This window comes from Pteronotus mesoamericanus, unplaced genomic scaffold, assembly GCF_021234165.1.
Source record: "Pteronotus mesoamericanus isolate MK-2021 breed Mesoamerican mustached bat unplaced genomic scaffold, CSHL_Meso_final scaffold_167, whole genome shotgun sequence".
NCBI classification, from domain to species: Eukaryota; Metazoa; Chordata; class Mammalia; order Chiroptera; family Mormoopidae; genus Pteronotus; species Pteronotus mesoamericanus.
The window spans coordinates 40,482,611-40,507,681 of record NW_026555308.1 but is presented as its reverse complement, the minus strand read 5'-3'; the positions used below and the strand labels follow the sequence as shown (position 1 = coordinate 40,507,681).

General features: G+C 43.8%; 1 protein-coding gene and 1 pseudogene across 1 annotated transcript; both read right to left on the bottom strand.

The window, feature by feature from the left end:
- Nucleotides 1-11,375: 11,375 nt before the first annotated feature.
- Nucleotides 11,376-14,876, bottom strand: LOC129083545 (spermatogenesis-associated protein 31E1-like; annotated as a pseudogene).
- Nucleotides 14,877-23,143: 8,267 nt separating this feature from the next.
- On the bottom strand, nucleotides 23,144-23,568 carry LOC129083501 (40S ribosomal protein S25-like). The gene has a single exon (XM_054589333.1). The coding sequence runs from the start codon at nucleotides 23,540-23,542 to the stop codon at nucleotides 23,168-23,170; it is 375 nt and encodes a 124-aa protein (XP_054445308.1). The 5' UTR covers nucleotides 23,543-23,568; the 3' UTR covers nucleotides 23,144-23,167.
- Nucleotides 23,569-25,071: the final 1,503 nt, after the last annotated feature.

Below are 25,071 nucleotides of genomic sequence, written 5' to 3'. Positions count from 1 at the left end.
CACCCCTCATGATTAACACATTTATGCTCCCCTGAACTCTTAGAACCAGCCACCTTACCCCACATTTTTAACCTAGGTCCCAAAGTTGTTTTTCAATGCTTATCAGAAACAATGACTGTGGAAAACAGGTTGTTCATGCCTTCTGGTTTACTGCATTTACTGTGTAATCTTGCCCAGCCAGGGAGTATGTAGATGAATCCTGAACACTGGCACCTCATAAGGCCCCTTCTACGTGGCATGTATGTCTCCCCCTTTACTAGCCAACTGCATGGTGATATTATAGGCACAATTTTTATCATTATTCAATATTAATTTGAGTACCAACAATAAGCAACGTACAGAACATAGGTACATTTAGATATTTCTGTCCATAGGGACATGCATTGTGAATGCAGAGTGAAATGATTAATAAAGAAATGCAGTACTGAGAAAACGACGGCAAGGACCTGGGTCCGTGCTGTACCCCTTTCCTTGGAGGAACCTGGCAGGAGGCTTCTTCTTTTCACTCGACCTCCTCCGTTTCCCACCCTACCAGTCCAGCCCTGCTCCTGCTCTCACATCGGATTGGTTTGCAGATGTGAGGACTGGCTCTTGCTCTTTGAGATTTCTGAACTATATGTCTAACTCCTTTGTTCTGAAACGTGTTTGGGTTGTTGACTCCTACGCAGACCAGACAGTGAGAGCTCCCTGCTTTGGGTGTAGAAATGCTGATGTTCAGAGGAAGCCAACATCACCTGAGTATCAAATGATCATATGATAGTTGCAGAACTGGAAAAGTACGTTCTATGATCTAACATGTTGAGTCTTGGGGCTTTCTCTATGGAAAATATAGAGGCTTTGGACCAGATTCATGTGGGAACGTCCATCTCTCCCTTTCAAGCCTCGTTCCCTTTAAAATTTGATCTGATTCCTGAAAGTAAGACAGTCATCCTGGGATGCTTCATTCCTTACTGTGTCTTTCAAGTAACATTCATTGAACATCTGCTTTGTGCAAGTATGGTTTTCCAGAGAAATTAATACGGGATATATATGTATGTATACAATAGGATAATCATATTGGATAGATAGTACTAATAGATATGAAGGATGTCTATCTGTTTACCTATCTACCTATCATCTATCTATCTACACATACATGATTGTTATAAGGAATTGGTTCGCATGATTGTGGAGGCTGGGAAGTCCTACAATATGCTGTATGCAAACTGGAGACCCAGAAAAGCCAGTGGTGTAAATTCCGGCCTGAATCCAAAGGTCTGAGAACGGGGAGCTTCCTGATGGTGTAAGTTTCAGTCTGAGAAGACTGATGTCTCAGCTCAAGCTGCCAGGCAGAGAGAGTGAATTCAACTTTCTTCTGCTTGTTTGTTCTATTCGGGCCCTCGATGTGTTGGTGGGTGCCCACCCACACTGGAGAGGGCAATCTGCCTTGCTCAGTCTACCAATTAAAATGCTAATCTATTCTAGAAATACATTCACAGATATAACCAGAACTAATGTTGAATCAGATATCAGGGCATCTTATGGCCCAGTCAAGTTGACACATAAAATTAATCATCATAGCAGGTCTCTCTGCTGGGAACAAATGAGTAAGAGCTGGGACTATCCTCAAAGAGCAAAACTGCTAAAACTCTTCCTTACAGGGAGCCTCCACTGGTCTCTTGCCATCAGATCTTATTGTGCCCTCATTGTTACTTTTCCTTCTCCTCACCAGCTATGATGGACCAGCTTAAAGTTACCTGAGTAAGCTGTGCTCTCCCAAGACTCTGCCCTGAGCACAACCTATATCCTTAAGGGAGTGGATTTCTGCATTTGTAGCCTTTAACACATGCTTATCCTTCAAATCTGAGTTCAACTTCCCTCCTCTATGAAGCATTCCTTGGTTAATTTGGGCAAATTTGGATGCTCCTTCTTCAATACTCTCGTAACACTTGACTGACAGTTTTATAAGCTTGCTAAGAATATGTCTCACTCCATATCTATATATGCTTTGAGGGCGAAAACCACATATTTTTATTTTTCTATCCCCATTACCTTTCCCAAAGGCTTGACGGGTGCTCAACAAATATTTGATGACTGAATAAAGAAACAAATAAGTGTCAAAAGTAATTATTATCCAAACAGAGGTACTATATGTGGCAGCTGTCATTTCCTGAGGGCTTATTCTGTACCAGGCATTGTGCTATGCTTTTATATTCATTATCTCACTGTTATTTCTCATGTTATAGATGAGGAAACAGAGCTTGGACAGATTAATCAACTTGTCTGATCTGAAGTGGTTAAAAGTGATGGAGTGAGATTTGGATTCTGGCCGGTCAGGTTGCCCTTCACTGACTGCCACGTGGTGCTGTCCTCAATGAGCCTGAGCTGACCTGGCAAAGTGAGCCTGCAATTTAGAATGTTATGTCTCTTTTTCCCGTGTGTTATTGTAAATGTGTTGACTGTTACTTTCGAGTCTGACCTATCACCACAGATGATGGTTTTAGGGGCAAGCAAAACCCCAGAGCTGAACAAGCACAGAGGAGTCAGAGCCTCTTCTTCAGAATTTAGACCACTGAGTAATGCGCAGTGTTTAATTGATGCCTGATCAAATCCAAATCTCATTTGAATGTGGAAATTAAAGTTCTCTACAGTGAACTCTGAGGGATTTGTCAACATGAGATAACTCTCTTCCAAGATAATGACTGAATTTAATCTCACGTAAACCTGATAACAGGCAGTTCTCCTGACAACTGCCGAGCTGCCAGGCTGGGGCGGGAGCAGAGAGGAGCTGCTCGTCTACAGACCTCCTGGAGTGTGGTATGGGGGGAAGTGATGAGCAGAGAACAGGGCATTTCCAAGAAAAAGAAGGCCGAGTCAAAGAGGTCTGGCTCTGTCTCTGAGAGCAAATGCAGCTCAGTTGGAGGTACACACAAACGTATAACCTGAAGTCTTAGAGACATTTCTGGATGTATTCACTTCTGTTTTTTCCTACCTCATTTTTAAATATCCCCTCCCAAGGATATATCTCTTGAGCTTAGGGAGAGAAGAAGGAGAAAAAAACATTGATGTAAGAGAGAAACATCTATCAGCTGCTTCCTGCGCATGCCCTGACTAGGGACTGAACCTGCAACCTAGCTATGCACCCTGACCAGAGGTCAAACCTGCAGACTTTTGGGGCACAGGATGACACTCTAACTGACTGTGCCACCTGGCAAGGGCTACCTTATTATTATTATTTTTTAATGGTTATGCTCTTCTTCCTCAACAATGCTGCCCCTAGGAATTGGTTTCTCCTCAGGGAAAAATAAAATACTATTTTCCTCACCTCATACGCCAATCTAGAGACACCTGAGTCAAAACATTTATGGTCCCTGACGGATTGGGTACAGAGAAGTGAGCCAATGAGTGAGTTCCTAGATCCCCCTCACTGGACTTTGTAAAAAGTTTAAGTCCTCTTTTTGGGACTATGCTAGAACCTGACTTTGAATGGATTTTTGAGAGAAACGAGGGTCTCCAAGGCCTACCCCTTGCTTCCTGGGCCATGTGGAAGGTAGGACTGTCGGTAGGCCATTGCCAGGGGCATGTCTTTGTGGGTCCTGGAAATGTGGCGGGGGTGGGGACTGCTGTCTTCCCTTGTGTAGGGTTTTTTACCTGTGAGGGTCTGTGGAACTAGCTTTACTTAGTATTTGATTGCAAAGCCTCACTTCCAATTTCCCCAACTCCTCTCTCAACCAGACCTGGTTCTTCAAGAACACTCAAGGTGAAGCAAGCAGGCAGGGTACTTGTGTTCAGATCTGGTGGTTACTGATCACCTGTGGTTTGTCCTTGCAGCTGCAGGAGGCTCATGGTCCTGTCACCATCTCTTATAGTTGGTGGAGGCTGGATAAGGCCTTTGGCTGCCAAGGCTGGGACCCAGTACTGCTCCACACTTGGGACTAAAGATGCTGCATTTGTGGACTGGAAGCTACCACCATTGGCTTCTCTGACTCCCTCCCTGAGGGGTGGATTACACAGAAATAGACAGCAGGGACATCCAGATGGACATGGCTCGCCAGACCTTCATTGACTGAACACGATCACCTTTTTCTGACCTTTGGAAATTACAGAATGATGTGTTCTCTTGACTCATATCCTGAATGCTAAGGCAGAGTAGCTGGGAAACCATGCCCAGTATATGCGTTGTTGCTGTTCTGTTTTTTTTTTTTTTTTTTCCCGTTCTAATCAATCATGCAATCCAAGAATGTGCTAGAACGGCTTGGGCTCTAGGAACTTATGATATTGAGGGATGCAATATTCACACAGACATAATAATTGAGAACAATAGAAAGGAGTCTAAATGACTGCAGAACTGTGAGCAACCATTAGAAAGGGTGGTATGACAAGCCTTGAGGGCTATGATAGGTAGCCAAGAAAGGCTTTGAGAGACAGTAGTAACTAAAGCTGGTCTTAGAGAATGTGCCAGATTTGAGTGGGGGTGGGGTGGGGTAAGGGGAGCCAAGAACAAAAGAAGTGGTTACAGGATGTTTTTGTTCAATGTTGAAGAAAAGCAGTAAAAATCTAAACCAAGGAAGGACAGGAAGCCGGGGTCTTTAACTACAGACTACATTCCTGAGGGTACCCTTATTCTAGGCAAATCACTGTGACTCCCTCACATGTCCAGGATCTGCTAGGTGACCCCTCAAGGTCAGCGAGCAGCCATGGTGCCGGAATGCTGTGGTGTATACATGCAGTTGTAGGCTCAAAGCACTTCTCTCTTAACCACGTTGCATTTGCTCCTACTCATTAAGCCCTTTGAAGCTTGCCAAAACACAGGTGTGCATTTGTTTCGATTACAAATTCAGAGACCTGCTGGTGGGACTTTTTGAATGGTGAGGTTGCTGTTGCTTCTGCATCTGCTCATATTCTTCAAAATGCTATCGCCTGAGAAGTAGGGGGAGGGGAGCCCTTGACTTCAGAGGCTTAGGTGGGAGGTGGCTTTTTCACTGTTGCTTCACCGCCCACCCTTTGGAAGCAGAGGGTGCTGGCCTCTTTCAGAGCTTCCTCCCTGTCACCGATGCCCCACAGTGCCAAGTGCTGACAGGAGGTCCTGGCTGCTTTCAGCTGAGCATTGGCTCTCATGGGTTTGGCAGGACTTTATAATATTCAAAACTAAAAAAAAAAAAATTTTTGTGGTGGGGAGGGATGTGGTGACTGCCTGAGCTCAGATCACAGGATATGCTGCACAGCCCTATCCAGAACAGCTCCAAGGCCTGATGCCAAGGGTCTGTCTGAACTGAATAGAAATCTGGAGTGGCTTTATCACAGAAATTAGTACGTGATTAGAGCTGAAAGAGGCACGAGTTTTAACTTGTATTTAGCACTCCAAGGATAACTTGTCCCTGGTGTTACTAAATTATTCCCTCTGGCTCAGCCAATCTACAGAATGAATGGGGAGGCTTAGCAAGGAAGTATGGAGGAGGGAAGAGGGGGCGGTGGGGAACGGGAGGAACTATGGGTGGACAGGCGTTGGCTCTATCTGGCGGAGGTGAAATTCTCTGGGCACTGATTTCAGTCCAGTAATCAGATACCTAGGACGTGTGTTAGAGCTAAGAAGACAGAACCAGATTGGATATTGAGTTTTTAGTTAAATTGGCATCGTGTACAAAATATCTTTGAAAGAAAGGACAGGATTTCAATGGGGTGGAGAGGAAGGGCATTACCCACCTATCTTTCCTTCTGGCTTTGTGGCAGGAGGACTGTGTTCTAGCCATAGCCACTCAAGCCTGTGACTTTCAGGCGTGACTAATTGCCCATTGTAGTGAGCTTGCTCCTTTGTCCCCAACCCCAGTGTAAAATTCAGGGACATGCCAGTGGAGCCCCAATAGGGAACAGTTTGAAAACAGCCAGAGAGTGATGGCTGTCAAAAGCTATCCTGGGTCTATCTCTTGTTTCTGCCAGAGGCTCCCTCTTTCATCAGAGGCTCCCTCCTTTATCCTTGGTGCCTTAGTCTTCTAGCTCCATGTGCTTGTGGTTAGGGCAGAGCTGTTCTTTCAGAGCTGTCAGGAGGACCTGGTTCTGGACCAGGCCAGGCAGCGGGCATGGTCCCAGCCAGGCATGGCTCTGCTGAGGGCTGCCTTGAAGCCTGGGCTGGACCCTGCCCTCATTGGGCCAGGAACCTTCCTCAGAGTTCTTTTCGATTGCACACAAACCAAGCAGAATGAAGAAGTGATGCCAAAAAAATGGAACGATTGACTGAGACCCAAGGGAGGAACGCGTGACTAGGTTTGGACCTGGGGCTGGCGGGGCCTAGCACCTGGGAGATGCTCAGAGAGCCACATAATTTCTCCCTCTCTCTGTCTTGCTCTGTGATTGCCAGGCTCTGACTCTCCACTTGTGGCTGTGTAGTTGCTTTATTTTTCTCTTACTGCACCAACTTTGGCTTTTTCTACAAGCACATGGCAGAAGATGGCTACCTCTTAGCTCCCAATTTTACAAAGCCCTCAATTCAGGCAACAGTCTGGCTGGTCCTTTCAGCAACAATTCCAAAGTCACAGGAAGAAACCTGATTCGTTACGATTAAGTCAGAGCAGATTAATAGGTTCAGAGGGGAACTGTGGCGATTCCCGGAGTTCTGATCATAGTGTACGCCAGCAGCCTGGGTCCAGAGCAGCAACAAGGCTATGGTCTTAGGGTGGCAGGGAAGGAAAGAAGAATGGGTGGTAGAGGGCAGGTCATAGAGTATTAACATGGCTGCCTGAACTGCGTGTGTGAGTGTGGGAGGGGGGTGAGAGTTGGGAGGAAAACTTCAAGTGTCTGCAACATCAGATAGATAACCAGAGACAGGAAAGCTGGACTCACCCTTTATCTAGAAAAATGTTTTTTGAAGGCACCTCCCTATTGTGTACTTCAGAAAAATTCCTCATTAACATGGCCCTCATGAGTCCAGAGATTTGGTCCCAGATTATCTCATCATCTTGTGGCTTCCCAGAGTAGATACGCTGATATATGCTGGGAAGCCTTTCAAGAATTTACATTCCTTTAATATGCATTGGGCACAGATGGTTACCAGGTTGTCTCCGATCCATAAGTTTAATCAAGGGCTGATCAAAATTTAGTGCAAGACAGTTTAAAGGGACAAGCTTTTAGGCTTGGAAATGTGCATATAAATAAAAATGTTGCTGTAGCAGCCCCATTGTTAATGAAAGGAAAAATGATCCATGCCCTCTTCCAGGATAACGGAGTCACTGAATATATTTATTTCAAGATTTAGGTGCTGGGGAAGCAGGCCACAAATCACAGAGCAACCATTAATGAGCCTCTGTCCCTACCTGTTAAGCTTATTAACTGCCTGTTACCTAGAGTTCTATATCCCACCAGGGGAAACAAAAGGGATGCTTCGGCAACGCAAAGGCTGAAAAATACAGAAGTTAATCAAAAGCGCAGGGGGGACCCAGGAATGCAATCAGAAGACATGTGCCGGCTGAGATTACTGGGGGACTGCGAGGTTGCTGGGAGAAAGGATCTGATGCTTTCTGATCTGAGATTTAACTAATTAAATTCACCAGTCCTTTAGTCAGCACCTTCTCACTCTGTGCATGCTGAAGACATGAAAGGCACAGTCCCTGCCTTCAGGGAACATGCATGCTAATTGGGTGGGCAAACTCAACGTACCTGAATCAGATGGATTCTGATGGAAAGCAAATTCAGGGCAGTTATGCAGAGACTTTTTGAATAAGTGCTGAAGTAATAAAAATAGGAGGGTGTGACCCAGTGGAATGAGACCCTAGCTAGGAGAGAGGACGCTTTGGGTTTTGCTCCAGTTCCCACCCTATGACAGTGGCTGTGCAATGCATTCTCTCCCAGTTTCAGTTTTATCATTGATAAAAAGAGTTTAAACTTGGTGAATACTAAAGACTAGTCACGAAACATGCTTATATGTGTCTATGAAAGAAGACTGGGGACAGAGAATTGCTTAGAGGAAGGGAGCCTTGGTTTGAGTATTTAGCAAAGTACAGGATTTAATGCATGGAGCAGAAGGAGGCAGCCATTCTTGGCAGAACCATGTGCAATGTGCTGGGCCTAGAGGTGGGTGTGTGTATGCAGAGGGGAGGGCTGCCTGTGGCCGTGGGAGCCAAGGGAGGCAGCGCGTGGGCGCAGGTCACAGGCAAAGAGATGGACAGAACCAGTTAGGGGGTAGGCAGCTCAAAGTCCAACACGTGAGCCTACAGCTATGTTCTTTAACCCAAATATTTCAGGAATCTTCCCCATTGCTTCTCCACGGAAGTGGGAAAGGTTCTTTCTACTGAAAGCAGCAGCGGCCTTCCAAAAGTAATTTGAAGGCAGAGATACTGAAAACTAAAAAGCCTTGGCTCTATGATTAATTAAAGGAATCATCTCAAATTTAGAAAATTGCTTAAATAAAAGGAGATACCAAATTACATCGATGTGCCTCCATATGTTAATTACGGCTATTTTTCCTTGTTTTTCTGCTGTTGCTACAGCTATGTCCCATCTATCACTTGGTTTGAGGCGTCATGATCAATTGACTGTACCATAAACAACATGTTGTACATGTGGCAAATGATAACATCATTTAACTCGACACAGGGCAAAAAAAAAATCTCTTTTTTTTAAATCCTTCCAGTCTCTCAGAAGAGAAAAAGGAGGACACCCTTGAACTGATTTCTTACTGAGCCAAGCAGATGTTTTTTGTGGACTCTGTGGAGGCAGAGAAGCTGGATCCAGCACAGAACAAGACCCTCTCTGATGCAAGCTCCCCAGAGGAATCTGTACCCCCGTGTCCAGAACACTGTCTGGCACAGGTAGGTAGGTGCTCAACTGCTGTATGTTAGTTAACTGAATCACCACTCCTAGTTCTATTTTCTCTGATAGGTTGTAAACTGCATAGAGAATTGAGTTTCATTACTAGAAGGGATGTTTTTACATTTAGAGGACAGCAAATCTTTTCTGGTGGCTGGAAATAGGTAAATACAGAGGATCTCATGATGCCCTCTCGTTAACAGTTACCTAATTCCACATGGAATTAACTGGTGCTCTTCCGTTTCTTCTCTAATGCATGGGGACCGATGCTCATGGCACACCGGGCGCAGGGCCACTCAGCGTTGCCCGTGTTCTGCACCCTCGGTTACCTGTAGGCCTGTCCTTAAGATTGTAATTATAGACTTAAATATCACACACAAATTGATAATGTGTGGAAGAAAAGAGAGCTTTTACTATGAAAAATAAATTTATTGCTCCTAAGGAACTGAATAAAATCAGGTACTTAAAAAGTCTATGTTAAATTAGGGGGTGAGACACCCGTAAATGATTGAAAAGAAGTAAACACCTAAAAGCGATGCACTTTCAACTTTAAAGAAACTAAATCTGGAAATAATTGGTGGTGTATGGGTTGTACGAATGAGCTTAATGCAAGAAAGACAATATGCAACTCCAATTGGCAAACTCCCACTCAAAGAAAGTGCACTTAACATTTCAACAGGGAAGAACTATTTAGGCCATATATGTATAATTTTTGAAAATGGTTAGCTGCTTTCATAAACTTTTTACAATTAACCAATCGACTATTTTTACCGATTGGTAGGTAGCATAAGAGGGGCATACTAAAAACAAACTTAAGAAATTAAAAAAGAACTAAGGCCACACGAAATCGGCAGTATATATTTGCAACGAATCGATGGTCACAGCTCTGGAAACTGCAACAATATGAGAGCTCAGCCAAACGCCCCCAGATGAACTGTGAGCCGGGAGGTGTGCCTGTTGTGGAAGGGAATGGTGTCTTTGATGACACATCCATCTTGCAATCAGCTAGCGGTTCGCCTTACTCTTAGCTCTTGTTCTTTTCCTCTTTTTGACAATGTTTTACAAAAAGGTTTATTTTGAAAAAACTTCAGCCTTATAGAAAGTTACAAGTATAATGTAATGAACTTCCGTATACTCTACCTTGATTCACTAAAGTCAATTTTGTAATTGTTGGTTTCTTTTTCTCTTTCTCTCTCTTTTTACACTATACACACACTCCCTCTCTTCTTCTCTGTCCCTCTTCTCTCCTGCTCCTCTTCTTTCTTCTCCATTCCCTCATCCTACTTCTCTTTTTCCTTTCATTATACCTTTTGAATGATTTGAGAGTAAGTTGCAGATGTCATGACTTTTGCCCCTAAGTACCGATGGGTACATTTCTCTTTTTTAAAAGATTTTATTTATTTTTAGAGAGAAGGGAAGGGAGGGAGAAAGAGTGGGAGAGAAACATTGATGTGGGAGAGAAGCATCGGTCTGTTGACTCTCACATGCTCCCAACCGGGGGCCTGGCCTGCAGCCCAGGCATGTGCTCTGACTTGAAATCGGACCAGTGACCTTTTGGTTCGCAAGACAGTGCTCAACCCACTGAGCCACACTAGTCAGGGCAGGTGTGTATGTGCATCTCTTGAAAACAAGAACAGACCCTGGAGGCAATTCTGGATCGGGGCCCAACGGCAGGGAGAACCCGCAGCGTGAGGATACTTGTGCACAGTTCGTTTTTCCACCTCAGTTCTGGTCCCCCATGGGCCACATGTGTAAGTAAAGGTCAAGAACTGTGTCCCATGGTCCCCAGTCCTGTGCGAGCTGATTAAACATATTGTGGCGAGGTCAACCTTCCCTGCTTGTAGGCTCTGCTCCCTCTGCGAGCCTGGCTTTCTGAGTAGCAACTACAGGTGGCTTCCCTCGTCCTGGCTCTGGGACCTGGAAGCGGGTGGACACTCTGAGCCCTCGAACCCCTATCTTCTCTGCCCCACTGGGCCTCTAGATGGTGGTGGGATGCCCAGGGTTCTTTGGTCACTGCAAAATTTATGGTCACACTGTGTCACTTTGCCTCCTTCCCCACATCTCATCCTGTGTGCATAGTGTCCCACTGTCACACGGTGAGTGCGTGCACAGCCACATCCTGCTCCCTTCCTCTGAAGGAGACTGGGGATGCCCTTCAGCAGGCCCTTCTCTATCCCTGCGCAGGCAGGCGTGGGGCCGTTAGTGGCCTCTGTGCTTCCCACCTGCACGCCTGCCCCTCAGGGCTGGGAGTGGCGTCCTGGCTCTTGCTGCTGCTTCAGAGCTTGAGAAAGGCAGAGAGAGGGGACACTGAGCACAGAGCTCACAGAAGGTGGCTGATCCACCCCCAACCTGGCTTCATGAGAAAGAGAAGCACTCCTGGGACAGGCGTCTCCTAGTCTCACCAAGAGATCCAGGGAAGGCCTCTCCTACCTCTGGGCTCAAGGTCAGCATCTCCCCCAACGTCTCCTCTCCACTCTATGACACTTCCTGGAGACTGAGGGTATTTCAGCCTCCCCAAACCCATCACCCGCAGCCCACAAATTCATGGTACTGAGAAAGCAGGAGAGGACAGACTGAGCCAGATCTTAGAGGTTTGCTCATCTTGACAACTCCTGAATGCTGGTGGCATAGTCTTGAAGGAGGGGGTCAGTGTGGCAGTCTTGAAGGAGCCAGCCAGTGGCATGGGCTGGAAACTCGTTCTCTGGCTCTACCTTCCCTTGGTATTCAAACTTACCAGCAATCTTGGTTTTAAGGCATGGCTCTTCCGCAGCTTGGGCAACTGACTGTGTAGGTAGTGAGGAGCTTTTTACTGGGCCCTAGAGATCCTGATCTCATATCCATATTAATGGTTTGAGGATTGGCCAGCACACTGGGTCTCACAATGACTTCCCAAGCAGGGGTCTCCTCAGCTTTCACCGCCTCCCTGGCCTCTTCAGCTCTTGAAGATTGGGACCCTAAGTTCATTCCCAGTATGGCTACCCTACGGGAGGGATCTCCTGAAGCCTGAACCAACCCCTTTCCCTTCCCTTGGCTCATTCCTGGCTACTGCTGAACTTGGATTTGGTTCCAGGCTCCTTTTCTTAACCACCATGATGGTCCCAATTTGCCTAATTTTTCCCATGTGGCTGAGCATGACAGACTGAGAAGGTGATCTGCCCTCCCATCTATTCAAAGGGGCCTCTGAGGGCCCAGGTCCATAACCAGAAGGTGTTTCTCCCTGGGCCTTATGGGTTTCCTCAGACACAGGTGAGGTGGTGGGGAGGGGACATGCCGGGGCAAGAAATGACTTTTTGTTAGCACTTTCTCTTCCAAAAAGGGCTGAGGAGGTTTTCCCAAGACCTTGTTGAACTTGGCTTTTGAGTGGTTCCCAAGTGCACAAAAAGCTGAAGGGAGGGAAGGGGTTTATGGAAGGGACTCGCTGTGCAGGGAGGGAAGACCCTACAAGAGCTGGCTGCATTTCTGCTGTAGATGGTGCCCTAAAAGCAGGGGATGTGAAAACTGCTGAGGAACAGGCACCTGCTTCTGTTTGTCCTTTGTGCTCGAGAAGAGTGTAGAAGTGTGGTATCCTTTCAGCACCCCGTGATTTCCACATATTGCCCAAAGAGTTCAGGTGGTAGTCTAAGCTCTTATGTTTTGAAAATGACCCATTCTTTTCTCTCTCCTTCCACGTCTTCAGTCCTGCTCTCTTGGTGATTGGTATCTCCAGCAGCTTCTGCATGTCAGAGTTGGCAAATGAGGGGCTACCAGTCTCTACCTGCCTGTTCATGGGGTCTCCCCAGAATAAGGCCTCAGGTGGGTGATGAGACAGTTGCTCTTGCTTGGACTCAGGCTGTGATGCGGTTGGGAAGAACAAGGCTTTGATAGGGTCACTCACCACCATGACAAGAATTTAATGGGACAGCTTGAGCAGCCACGGGCTGAGATGGCTGGGATGGGAGATGCCAAAAAGGAATGACCTGGAGGTGAGCTCTTTACAATGGCACCCAGTGGGATCTCTTCAATCACAGTGGTCTTGGTGTTCTGCCCACAGGGTGGAGGCCAGAGGTAGAGGACACTGGGTCAGAGGAGCTGGGGAAGCTGATATGGACATGGTGGGAGCAGTATCTTCCACAGGCACCCGTCAGGACCAGTGGACTCCAGTGGGTGCTGCTTAGCTCACCTCACCAGGAGGATCTGGACATGAATGCTGACGAAAGCCACCCTTGTCCGAGAGTGTCCTCAGGTGGCTGCAGGAGACAAAGGCCCAGGTTGCAGCCAGGAGCAGACAGGCAGGCTGGCGAGCGAGCGTGGGCACCGGTGGCCCGAGGTTCTCCATGACCCCCATGCTAACTTCCCAGGGCTCCTGCTGTCCCTCACAGAAGGGCTGTGGCCACATCCCGTTCCCATGCCCCTGTCCCCCAGGTTGGTCCAAGGCAGTATGTAGCCTTGGAGTCGTGTCATAGGTTCTGGAGGGAGGAGAACCCAGGTGAAAAGGAGAAGATTCTTTACCTTTGCAGAAGAGAAATCAGTCCCCGAGCCTCTTCTATTTCTTTCAGGCAATCTCTGAAAGCTGGGAATGAGGGGACAGGGTCATATGGTGCAGCAGGGCATGAGGGTCTTACAAGAGGCTGAGGACAATGGCACTTTAGGGGAGAGGCCTGGGAGAGTGGACTCTCAAGCCCAAGCATCAGGGTCAAGGTCACATGATCCCTGACAGTGAGGGCAAGACCCGTGACAGGCAACACTTTGTCATTTACAAAGTACTTCCTTATCCACTGTCCCCTGCGACCCACACAATTTCCCTGTGGGGGAGAAAGGAAAAGGCACCTAACAGCTGAATCTGAGCAAAGGTAAACAATGTGCCCACAGTTGGACCCGGAGGTCGCACCTCCTAGTCGGGCGCTGTTGGCCCAGGACAGCCCGAACGCCCCGGCTGGGCGCCCCTGCTCGGGAAACACCCATTTCCAGGCCCTCAAAGCTTTGCTCCGAGAGCAATCGAAGGAGTATCCAGCCTCCGATCTCCTTCCCAGGAGCCTTTAGAGAGCTCTGTTTTCTGAGGGACGGGCTTGGTGCTGGCATCCTCAGGGACCTGGCCCTGGGCCCGTTGGAACAGGACAGATGGAGGCAAACTCTCAGGCCCAAATGCTGAGGGGCAGAAGCTCACCTTTCAAAGCTCCACTTCTTCTCCGGTTCCTCCACTTCGCCTCTCCTGCATACTGACAGACAGACAACACAAAACGAGGGGCTGGGACCCTGCTCTCACTAGCCTCTCTTAGACAAGCTGCGGATGCTCAGCATTCAGGAACCACGTGACCTTCTACATTTAACTAATAGGGCTCTCTGGTTTTTCCCCTTTTATTTTTGAAGTGGTTAAAAATTGTCTCTGGTTTGTCTTCTTTGAGAAATGTAAGGAAAGATTTCCTATATGAGACTGACCATGGATTTCTTTGGTCACCGTTTCTCTGCTAAAGAAGCACAGACATTCTCAAACCTTCAGGCAGGACCCTGCTTTCCTGGGGCTGAACCCCTACCCCAGCCTTTGCTCAGAGGACCTTGGAGCCTCCGCACTGCCCTGGGATCAGCCTCAAAAGAGGAGAGGCTCGCCTGAGATGCCTGCCACGGGAAGGCAGCTGGTGAACCAGGGCCCTGGGTTTGTCCCCTGCCAGAGATCTAGCTCTTAGTATCCAGTCCTTGGTTATTGGTCACTGCATTCAGGGCTGTGTCTTAGAGCCTCTACCACATCTGGACTACCGGGTCAGAAGTCTTTAAATAGAAATCCTTCTGTCTGCTCTGGCCCCTGCCCAGCATGGCTTATTCCTGGAAGGATAATGTTCTATTCTTTCCCATCTCAGGAGTCTCTGTAGGTGATTCAGATAAGTGGAAATAATAATAGAAAAAAGACAATCTTTTTTGAGCCTGGGCCAAGGGTCCCTTACCTTCCTGATGTTTTGGTGTTTCCTAGGTGGTGGTAAGGATGGATCACTCTCTAAGCAGTAGAGTAAGAGGAGGAAGAGCAACAGTCCACATGAGATGGCAAAGGTGGCACCAATCACCAAGGAAGGGCTGGAGCTCTGCCAGCTAGCAATAATACTTTCCAGAGAAAAGGGAGAGTTCTCCATCTTCTGAATTGACTGCTGCCTTCAGGAAACTGAGCACTGGGAGTGGCTTGTGGACTAGGCTCCCCATCACAGAGATGTGTTCTGGTCACAAAGGGCTCCTGAGGGCAGGGAGGAGGCAATAAGAGGAGGAGGCTGAACCATTGCCCCTCCCCCCACTCTGCCTAACAGGCTATATCCCTCCGCTCTCATGGACCTTCTAGGTCTTCATCGATTTTCTGTTTATTCCACTTGGAAGCTTGGTATTACCTGGTTCCTGTATCTCTTGGAGAGCTCTGCTTGAATCCACCAATTTCCAATTGCATAGCTTTTGAAAGTGAAGGTCTCTCAGGAATTTTGGCTATTTCATAGATGTTGATACTCTCAGAATCTCCTCTGTCCTCAACTTCATTTTTTTTTCAGCTCACATATTTACTTTCATTTATTTTTTTTGTGAGAACATTTAAGTCCTACTCTCTGCAAATTTCAGAGACAGTACAGTTATCACCTATAAGTCACCATGTTATACTTCAGATTCTGAAGTCTTCATCTTATAACTGAAAATCTATACCCTGTTACCAGACTCTTCCTGCTATTTCTACCAACCTCAGACCCTGGCAGTCATTTTTTACTCCTTTATGTGTTCACTTCTTCTTCCTTTTCTTTTCTTTCTTTCTTTCTTTCTTTCTTTCTTTCTTTCTTTCTTTCTTTCTTTCTTTCTTTCTTTCTTTCTTTTTTTTTTTTTTGATTCCCCATATAAGTAACAACATGCAGTATTTGTCTTTCGCTTCTGGTCTATTTCACTTAGCATAATGCCCTTCAGTTTTATCCACATTGTTGCAAATCTCAAATATATCTTTCCCACATACTTAAGTTTTTTACTTTCATCAATGTAGAGGTAGAATTTTATTTTATACTTATTAAATTTTGACTATTTATTTTTTTAATTTTTTTTTATCTCATCCGGAGGGCACAGTTATTGATTGTAGAGAGAAAGGAAGGAAGAAAGAGAGAGACAGAGGGATATATCAATGTGAGGGAGAAACATTGATCAATTGCCTCCGCATGCACCCCAGTTAGAACCAAACCTGCAACCTTGTTATGTGCCTGGACTGGGAATTGACCCTGTGACCCTTCAGTTTATGGAACAATGCTCCAACCGACTGAGCCACACTGGCCAGGGCAAATTTTGACTATTTAATTTGTTGTTTTTTTCTACCATTGCCATATTCACTCAGACATTCTGAGTTAATTAATGATTTATTATTTAATTATTATTTAATTCCCAAACTAAAATACGTAAAATAAAAATACAAAAATGAAATCTTAAAAAAACCCAAGAATATTCTGTTACATACCCAGGAAGCTTAACATTGATATAATAGTGTTCTCTAACATAAGCTTATATTTAGATATAATTTCAATAATATCATTTATCTCAGTTTTTTTCTTGACCCAGGATCAAATCAAGGCTCACTCATTGTACTCTCTTTTTATCTGGAATAGTTTCTCATTCTTTAGTTGTCTTACATGGCATTGACATTTTGAAAGAACACCTGTTCAGTTGTTTTATAAAATGCCCCTCAGTTTGTGTTTGTCTCACTCTTTCCTCATGAAATTACTTTCAAATTATATCTTTTTGGCAGGAATACTAACTACATAAGTAATATTGTGCACGTCACAAGGCATTGCAGCAGGTGGCATGAGATGTCAGTTTGTCCCATTACTGGTGACGTTAGCTTAGATCGTGTGGTTATGGGGCATCTGCTGTAAACTTACTACTTTCTTTTTTGTAATTAATATTGGGAAACTGTCTAACTATTCTGTTTCCCATCACATGTTCACCCAATACTTTTATCATCCTTTGATAATCTTTTCTGAATTAGTTATTACTATTATGATTGTCAAATGCTGTATAACCTTGTTTCTCTCTACTTCCCTACTTCCAAATGGAGAAATCCAAGCATTAGCTAGAAATTAGAGGTGGGGATGGGTGAAAGGAACATGCATTTCCTCCTGTCCCCTTACTTGGTCATTGAAGCAGAAATAGATTCCTTAGCTTGTTCACTTTGCTTACAAGTTATATTTTAAATTCGTGGGGCTCATATTCCTGGATGTCCTTCCCTCCTTCTTCTTTATGCCACCCCCTAGAGAGTGCAAGTGCTTTTAATGCTTTTGCTCCCCATCCCTTGTGTTCCTTCCTTTTCCTTTGTCCAGATTTCAAACATGGGAGATTAGTCATTTTCTGCTCTACTTGCATTTTTCTCCCTCCTAATGGAGTATGTGTGGGGGAAAGAAAGCACCTGTGAACATATCAAGTCATAAGAATAGAGGGGAGAAGGGAAAAGAAGCCCCTCAGAGATCTCCCCTCAGAGTGGAATATCTAAAAAAAACACAGTCAGATGTTTTGCATTACAAAGGCTAATCCTGATAGCATGGCATCTCCTTTGTCACCTTATTATGCTGAGGGTCTTTTTACTTCCCAGCCTTGAGGTACTCCTTTTGCTTTATTTAATGCCTACATGTACTAGTGTTTACTCGGTCATCTCATTTGCCTCTTGCAATAACCACATGTCGTAGGTACTATTGTTAGAGCCTCTAATTCACATAAGAGGAAACTGAGGTTTAGAGAAGTTGACCTAAGATCACATAGCTGTTTACCAAGGCAGTCTCCTTCCAGAGGACACTCCTTTGCCATTGTGTTTCTGAGAAGTGATATAAATAGGTGGCATAAAGCTCATGAACTTAAGTGGGGAATTATCTTCTGGCCTTCCAGCTAGGGTTTACTGACTAAGTTTTGAATTAAATCATGCTTTCCAATGTGATAATCTTGGTGATATGGTTTCCCTTGACAGGTAGCAACTCTTCTCAAATCATAGCCAATTCTCATGGGAAATAACAATGGTCACACTGACAGATGACAGCTGGATAATCAGGAAGGAATCAACAGAGGGTCCCAAATGGCCCATTACAGAGCAACTGTACTGAATATCCTGATGCACTCAGCCCCTGAGACAACATTTTGGAGCAACAAAAGGTGCTCACACACTGATAAAACTGAAAAAAGAAGAAAATCATTCATTGTGTTCCATTGATCTTCTTTTTCTTATTTTTTTAAACAAAATATATATTTAATTCTCACCTGAGGATATGTTTATTGATTTAGAGAGAGGAAAGGAGATAGAGAGAGAGAGAGAGGGAGAAACATCTACAGAGAGAAATATCAATCGGTTGTCTCCCACACATGCCCTGACAGTGGATCGAATATTCAATCTAGGTATGTGTCCTGACCAGGGATGGAACCTGCAACCTTTTCGTGTTATGGGATGACACCCCAACCAGCTGAGCCACTTGGCCAGGGCAATCTTCTTTTTCAAAATTTTTACTTTTGGGTATCTGCTCTTACTGTAGTAAGAATAGGATAGGGTGGTTTGAGGGAAGTCACTTTATCTCAGCTGTAAAATAAGGAAGCAGGATTCAGTCATCTCTAAAAAGTCCCCTCTAGGTTCATGAATCTAAATGTGAATTGTTATTGTGATCATTTAGTTCTAGAATATCAATAGTGTCTTTGTTTTTGTGACACATAAACATGACCTACACTGAAGTTAATCCTGATGTTCAAACCACAGTAAAATTCTTTAAGACAGTGATCTCCTAATTGCTTCCTGGAGCAAACACTTTTGGTGAATAAATTCTCCCAAGACAAGGATGAACTAACTCTGAGATCATTACCATATTCAGAAGACAAACGCATCACCTCCTGAAAATGTTAATAGGCCGCACTAATTGGAAGCAGAGGTCAGGCTGTGAGTTCCTTGTGGATCCTGGGAGTCTCAGAGGACTCTGGGCATAGTTAGAGCACATCTTTCTAGAACTGAGCAGGGAGTGTTTTAAGCCTCTTAGACTTCCTGATCCTCTTTCTTCCTTTTGCTCTGTGCCTGCCTTTGTTCTTAGTTTTCACTCCTACCTTCTCTCCCCGCTTCTCTTTAGCAGCGTGCTCCTGACTTCTGCTATACATTTCTGGCAAGAACCTTAAGGATCAGTGAAGCAAGGGAAGAGAAGAAAACCAGGAAAGACGTTGACTTCAAATGAAACAATAATGAGACATCAACCTGAAAATTATTTCAGAAAGGACTGTAACGTCTATATGGTATACTATATGTGAGGATTCATCTTCCCCATGCCTTTTTCTTGCTATTGTTTCTCCTTTAGAAAGGTCAGTTCACGACTAAAAATATACAAAGAGTAAACATCCTTGCTTAATTTTAGCTCCACCTTTGCTCATTTCTTTTGCTTTCACTTGAAAATTATGCTATCCTACTGTATTTTATTTGTTTTTGTTAGTACTGTATTTGACTTATTTTTTTACTGCCTCACATTCTTTTCAGAACAAGAGAGACTCAAACAATAAGCATGAACAATTTGTCCAACTGTGAAAAAGCAATCAATGTGTTTCTATCATCCATAATAATAAACAACACTTATACACAAAGCACCATTTGCCAGGCACTGTTCTATCATATCACATACCTTGACTCAATTCTCTAACACTCCCTGTGTACCTTTTGTAGGTGAGAAAATTGAAGTCTAGGATAATTAAGTAGCCCCTGAAAATATACACATTTAAGGAGTGAATGTGGACTTGTAATCATGAACTCTAAGTTCAGACTCCAAGCCTTTCAAGTGTGATATTGCCTCCTTCTGGTACACTATTGTGGCTGTGATGAGTGAAAGCATATGAAAAAACCCATCAGTGCTCAGTGAACCGCGGCCGGCTTATCCTGGAGATGAGATAGTGACTGCACACCGCTACTCTTCAGGAACTAGCATACAGATAGATTTAAATACAACCCAGTCAATGTCCTAAATCCCAGGAGATCCTACTAAGAGATTCCAGTTTTAACATGGATTATTGGTTTTGATTCTGCGAAAGACTTTTGCAAAAGACTGGTAATTTAAAACTCTGATAAGAAATATGCTCACCTGAAACTCTTGCCGTCTTTGGGCATTTTGGATGCCTGGTCTTGTTCTTTATCTCTTATGGCTGTCTCTTGTCACAGGTTCAGCATTTTATACCTAATTAGGCAGTAGTTAATTTGCCTCTAAAGCAGTGCCATCTGAGGCTTTTCTACCTGCAACCTCTTTTGGCTCTTTTGCTAGAGGACAAAGCCTGCTTGGCTCATAGGCCATGGCTGGGGGCAGTTGATCAATCCTACTACATTCCTTTGAGAACTGGGCATTGGAGGGTTTCTCTGAGATGCCCATTTACTTCAAAGCTAACCTGTGGTCCTTTTGTACTAGCCCAGACTTACAGCATACTCAGCTTTGGTTAGGGCAATACGAAGAGACACTTTGACTTTTATATTTGTGGATACTGTCCTGGCTTTACTTAAAGTCCTACCTGATTCCAGGTACTTTGGGGTGCTGATGAGAGTGTCCAGGGAGAAGGAAAGAGATGCAAATTTTCCTTTGAAATTTAGCCATTGGTTTGGGCCTCCCTTTAGCTCCTGTCAATAGAGCCAGCACTGGTTTTGAATTGTTTTTCACTTGAACCCACAATGCTTTTAGCTAGGAGTGATGGGGAGGAGAAAGAAGCAAATCTAAATGTTGCATTGGTCATATGCTATTTGTACAAAAGGATTGGTTTGCTAGCACTTAAATCTTAACTAAGAAACAGCTTTACAAGACAGGGGCCTCTATGCTTGGTGGAAGCCTGCTCCTCTGTTTGGAAATCATTGGAAAGTCAATTTCAAAATTTTCTGTCTTTAATGATATCCCAACAGTGTGATTTCATTTCAAGCATGATTATTTTGAATGGCTTCACTGGTTGAATTGTCTCTGCCCACGTTCTCTTAGGAATGATTTCTTGGGACACAAAAATGGCTCAATGACTTCCATTTAGCTGACAACTTTTATTTGTTTTCCAGGTTGTGACATATTCCTCATGCACATGCTTGTGTGCGTGATGGACTGTAGAGGCCCTTGATTACATCTTGTATCCCTCCCACCTTAGTTAGGATTAACTATTTCCAGTTTTCCCTGGCTGGTCCAAATTTGTGCCTGTTGTCCCAGAATAATTATGAACAATGCTCTTCCTCTCTAAAAATTGTCCCAATTTGGGTGGCAAATTATTTGGTTGTAGTATTTCCAGAGAACCCGGAACAGATGTCATCCAGTGAGCATCCACTGTGGTAGAACAGTTGAGATTAGAACTAGAAACCTTCTTCTAAGCCCCTGCTTGTCCATGGGTAATGGGACAAGTAATTTAAAATCTCTGGGAGCCGCAGTTTTCTCATCCAGGGAATAAAAATAACAACACCTTATAGAGTTTTAGTGAGAATTAACTGGATCAATATTTTGTGAAAACACCCAGAAATGTGCATAGAACACAACAGGGAGCTATGAAGTTTGTTGAAAGACAAAGCCTTTTCACCTGAGGTAAGAGTAGGGCTAGGTTGTAACCAGGTACAGTTTTAATGAATTTTTGTGATGAAAATGGGGCAGAGAATTAAGTGAAAGAAGGGAGTTAGAGGGTAAAGGATGAAATTCTTTAAAAGTGATTGCAGAGCAAGACACAGAACTACTGATTTTAAAATTTGCATGGAAATCATTTCCACTCCGGGCTGTGTAATAATTGCACTTGGATCCTCCTGGGCATATTTGAGGGATCTCACTGAGGCCTATGTCCTGAGTCTTTTGACACTTTTCTGTGTTCCAGCTCCTCTTGCATGATCTTTTGAAGCAGGCTCAGCTTCCTCTGAAAACATGGCATTTCTGTGGAAGGGCCTGTGTGTGCCCTGGGACTTGAGTCTCCAATAACAGAAGGAAAGTAATCAGCAGGGTGGGTGGTGGGAGGGGGAAAGAAAAAGGAAAGCCAAGACAGATTGCCATGCTGGCAGGACCAAGAGAAAAATGAATCCAGATACAACCATTCTCAGGCAATTGGGTTCAGCTGGTTAAACATGCATTGCAATAAAGTGACAGGTGTCATGTATCTGCAAGATGAAAAGGTCCAGAAACAACCAGATCCTCTTTTTTATTCTATCCATGACCCATTTACTACTTCACCTGGAATTAAGATAATTACATGAGAAGTTAAAGCCTTTAATATGTTTTTACTTAGTAGTCCTCATCATCAATGTAGTGTATATTTATTAGGGGAAATATTATCCATGTTGCTACCATTCAAATACAATCACTATTTTGGCTTGTTTTATTTGATCATATTTTTATAATTTTGCATTCCCTTCCCCCCTCACTTTATGTTACTATTTTACCATGTTCAAGTTCCATTGGATGAACTTTCCAAAACTTACCTAATTATTAATCTAAATGTTAGATTTCATTTGTATCAAATTTATGAAATACCAGTCTTTCTGTATAAATCTTTGTCTGCATTTGGGATTACAGTTGACCTTTGGACAATGTGGGGTTTCAGGGCTTTGAACCCCATGTAGTTGAAAATCCATGTGTAACTTTTGACTCTGCAGGTAGTTGATTCGCGTCTACTGTTTCAACCAACCTCGGATCTGGATCAAAAGCAGTATTGCCAGTTTATGGCTGGGAACCTGTGGATGGGAAAACACTGTTTTTGTTCCTTGGTTGTTGAATCTGCCAATACGAAACTGGCAAAATCAAATGGTTGATTGTATTTATTGAAGAGAACCTGCATCTGAGTGGTCCCATGTAGTTCAAACATGTGTTGTTCAACAGTCAACTGTATTTGTTTAGTATGAAAATTAAGGAAGAGGAATCAGGGTTACAGGTACAGGACTTTTAAAGTTCTTTATGCATATTCAAAAGCCAAGATGCTATTTTAAAATTTTCTATAAGTTCACAAGTAATTTAATGTTATTTCTTTTCATAAGCATTTTAATGATATGTAATAGGCTCTAATAATCACTACAATTAATCCTTACATTGCTCTGTAACATATTCTGGTCAAGCCAGGATGCAGGTTAATCTGAAGTTTCAATATAAAAATTCTGGTTTTTCCTATACTCAATAGTGATGGCACAGGTTGACTCTCTTAGAACTTTTGTGGGCCCTGGATGGTGTGGCTCAGTGGATTGAGTGCCAGCCTGTGAATCAAAGGGTCACTGGTTCAATTCCCAATCTAGGGTACATGCCTGGGTTGCAGGCCAGGTCCCCAGCAGTGGAGGGCACAAAATGCAACTACACATTGATGTTTCTCTCCCTCTCTGTCTCCCTCTCTTCCCCTCTCTAAAAATAAATAAAATCTTTTTCTTTTTTTTTTTTTTACTGATTTAATAAAGTTTTATTTCTCAAAATGTACAGCTGGTGAGACCTGTTATTCATGCATCTTCAACAGCTGGGGCATCCCCACCTTTGGTGTTTCTGGTGTAAATTACTTGAGCTCTGTGCTTTGAAACTAGTTTAGTAAGTCCTTTACTAAGGAGCTCCTGAAGGGCTGCCCTGGCCAAGGAACCACGGATCTTCAGTCGCTCAGAGACAACAGCTGGGGTTATGAGCTTGTAGTTGGGAACTTCCTTACAGAGTTTATCATATGTTGCTTTGTCAAACAAGACTAGGTTATTGAGCTTGTCCCGAACTTTGCCATTGGACCATTTCTTCTTTTTGGCCTTGCCCCCAGATTTGTTCACTGGGACTTTGTCTTTCTTGGCCGACTCTCCTGCATCTTTCTTCTTCTTGTCGTCCTTGGGTGGCATATCGAAACCTGAGGAGCCCCAGCACTCACTGCCTAAAATCTTTTTTTTTTTTTTTTAAAAAAAAAGAACTTTTGTGGTTTCTCATGGTCCAATGTTTTTCTGGGAGTCTTGGTCCCTTTTCTCAATCATTATTGTACTCAAATTACCTTTAAAGCCAGGCTGGCAGCAAGAAGGTAGGAAGGGCAGGGATTTCTTCCTTTAGAAACAGCTTAGTCTCAGGTGGGCACACTTTGAGTGCTTACAGAGCATTTTGGCACAAATTGTGGAAAAATGTTTTTGTTTTAAATAGAACGATTTTTGTATTTTGTCAGTGTCTTTGAATGAGCATTGTAAAAATTGGGCATAGATCTTGGGATGGATTTCCATACTTGGGGGTTCAGGATCTGTGGTTGCTTTGTGTCTTCCTGAGGTGGAAGTTCAGGTCCAAAATGACAGCCCCCATCTTTTTGATGCTCTCTCATAACTTGTCATTGGCAGAGAGAAACCTCCCCACTGAGAATAGTCCTCTGAATTGTCTTTTTCCTTCTCTGGTGAATAAAAATAAACAAACAAACAAACAAACGACATCTGGCCAAAAGAGAAGCTTTCCTCAGAACCAAGTTCAGGCCTTCCCCTCTGATCAGGATGCCGCGCTTGAGGGCAAGGAGCCCTCAGACCTCAGGCCTGCGCTATGACTTAGCAGTGCATTGCTGATGGGGTGACTGCCAACTAATTTTCTTTGGAAAAATATAACATTCAAGTTTCTACTCTGTTAAATAATGAGACAACAGTGCTAATTTGGAGCTCAGATAATTTTAGGTCAAGATGGATATATTTATGATTTTAATGTTTCCTAAAATTTCAATAGCATTTTTACCAACATTGTAAACTTCTTTTGGCTTAAACAGCCTCAGTTTCTTCAGTAGTTATTCTGATAGAGTCGCTTCTAGAACATTTTCTGTGTTCAGCCCTCTTCCCCATCTCCACCAAGCTTGTTGATCTCATCTGGAACGTCTATAGTTAGCTAACATTTTTCTTGAAATACTGTGTCTGCATGAACATAATACTCTAGGTGTCATCTAGTGTGGCTAGCCCACATTCTAATAGGACAATATATTCATGTGGTCTTGATAATACTACTGTGGCAGTCCAACATTAAACTGTCCTTTCCTGCCCTATAAACACATCATACTACTTGCTTGTAATAAATCTGTTGCCTGCTGTGACCTTGAGAGCTACTGCCAAAACAGCCTCAATTGCCTTGTGTTTTCTCTATTTCTTTGGATGTGGGACTTTATATCTATTTCATTAAATGGCATCTAATTTAAGTCTAAGATTTTAGCATCATACTATGACCCGAGAAGGTGCTTAATAAATGCTTGCTAACAAAATTCTTAATATATGTTTTTTAAAATAATTAGGGGACCATGGGGGCCTTTCTTCTGTTGTTAGGAGTAGCTTTAATTGCCCTCATCCTTTTCTTTTCCTTTTTACTGTATTTTAAATCCTTCCTGAAGTCAGTGTAGAAATCTATTTCTCTTTCATCTCCT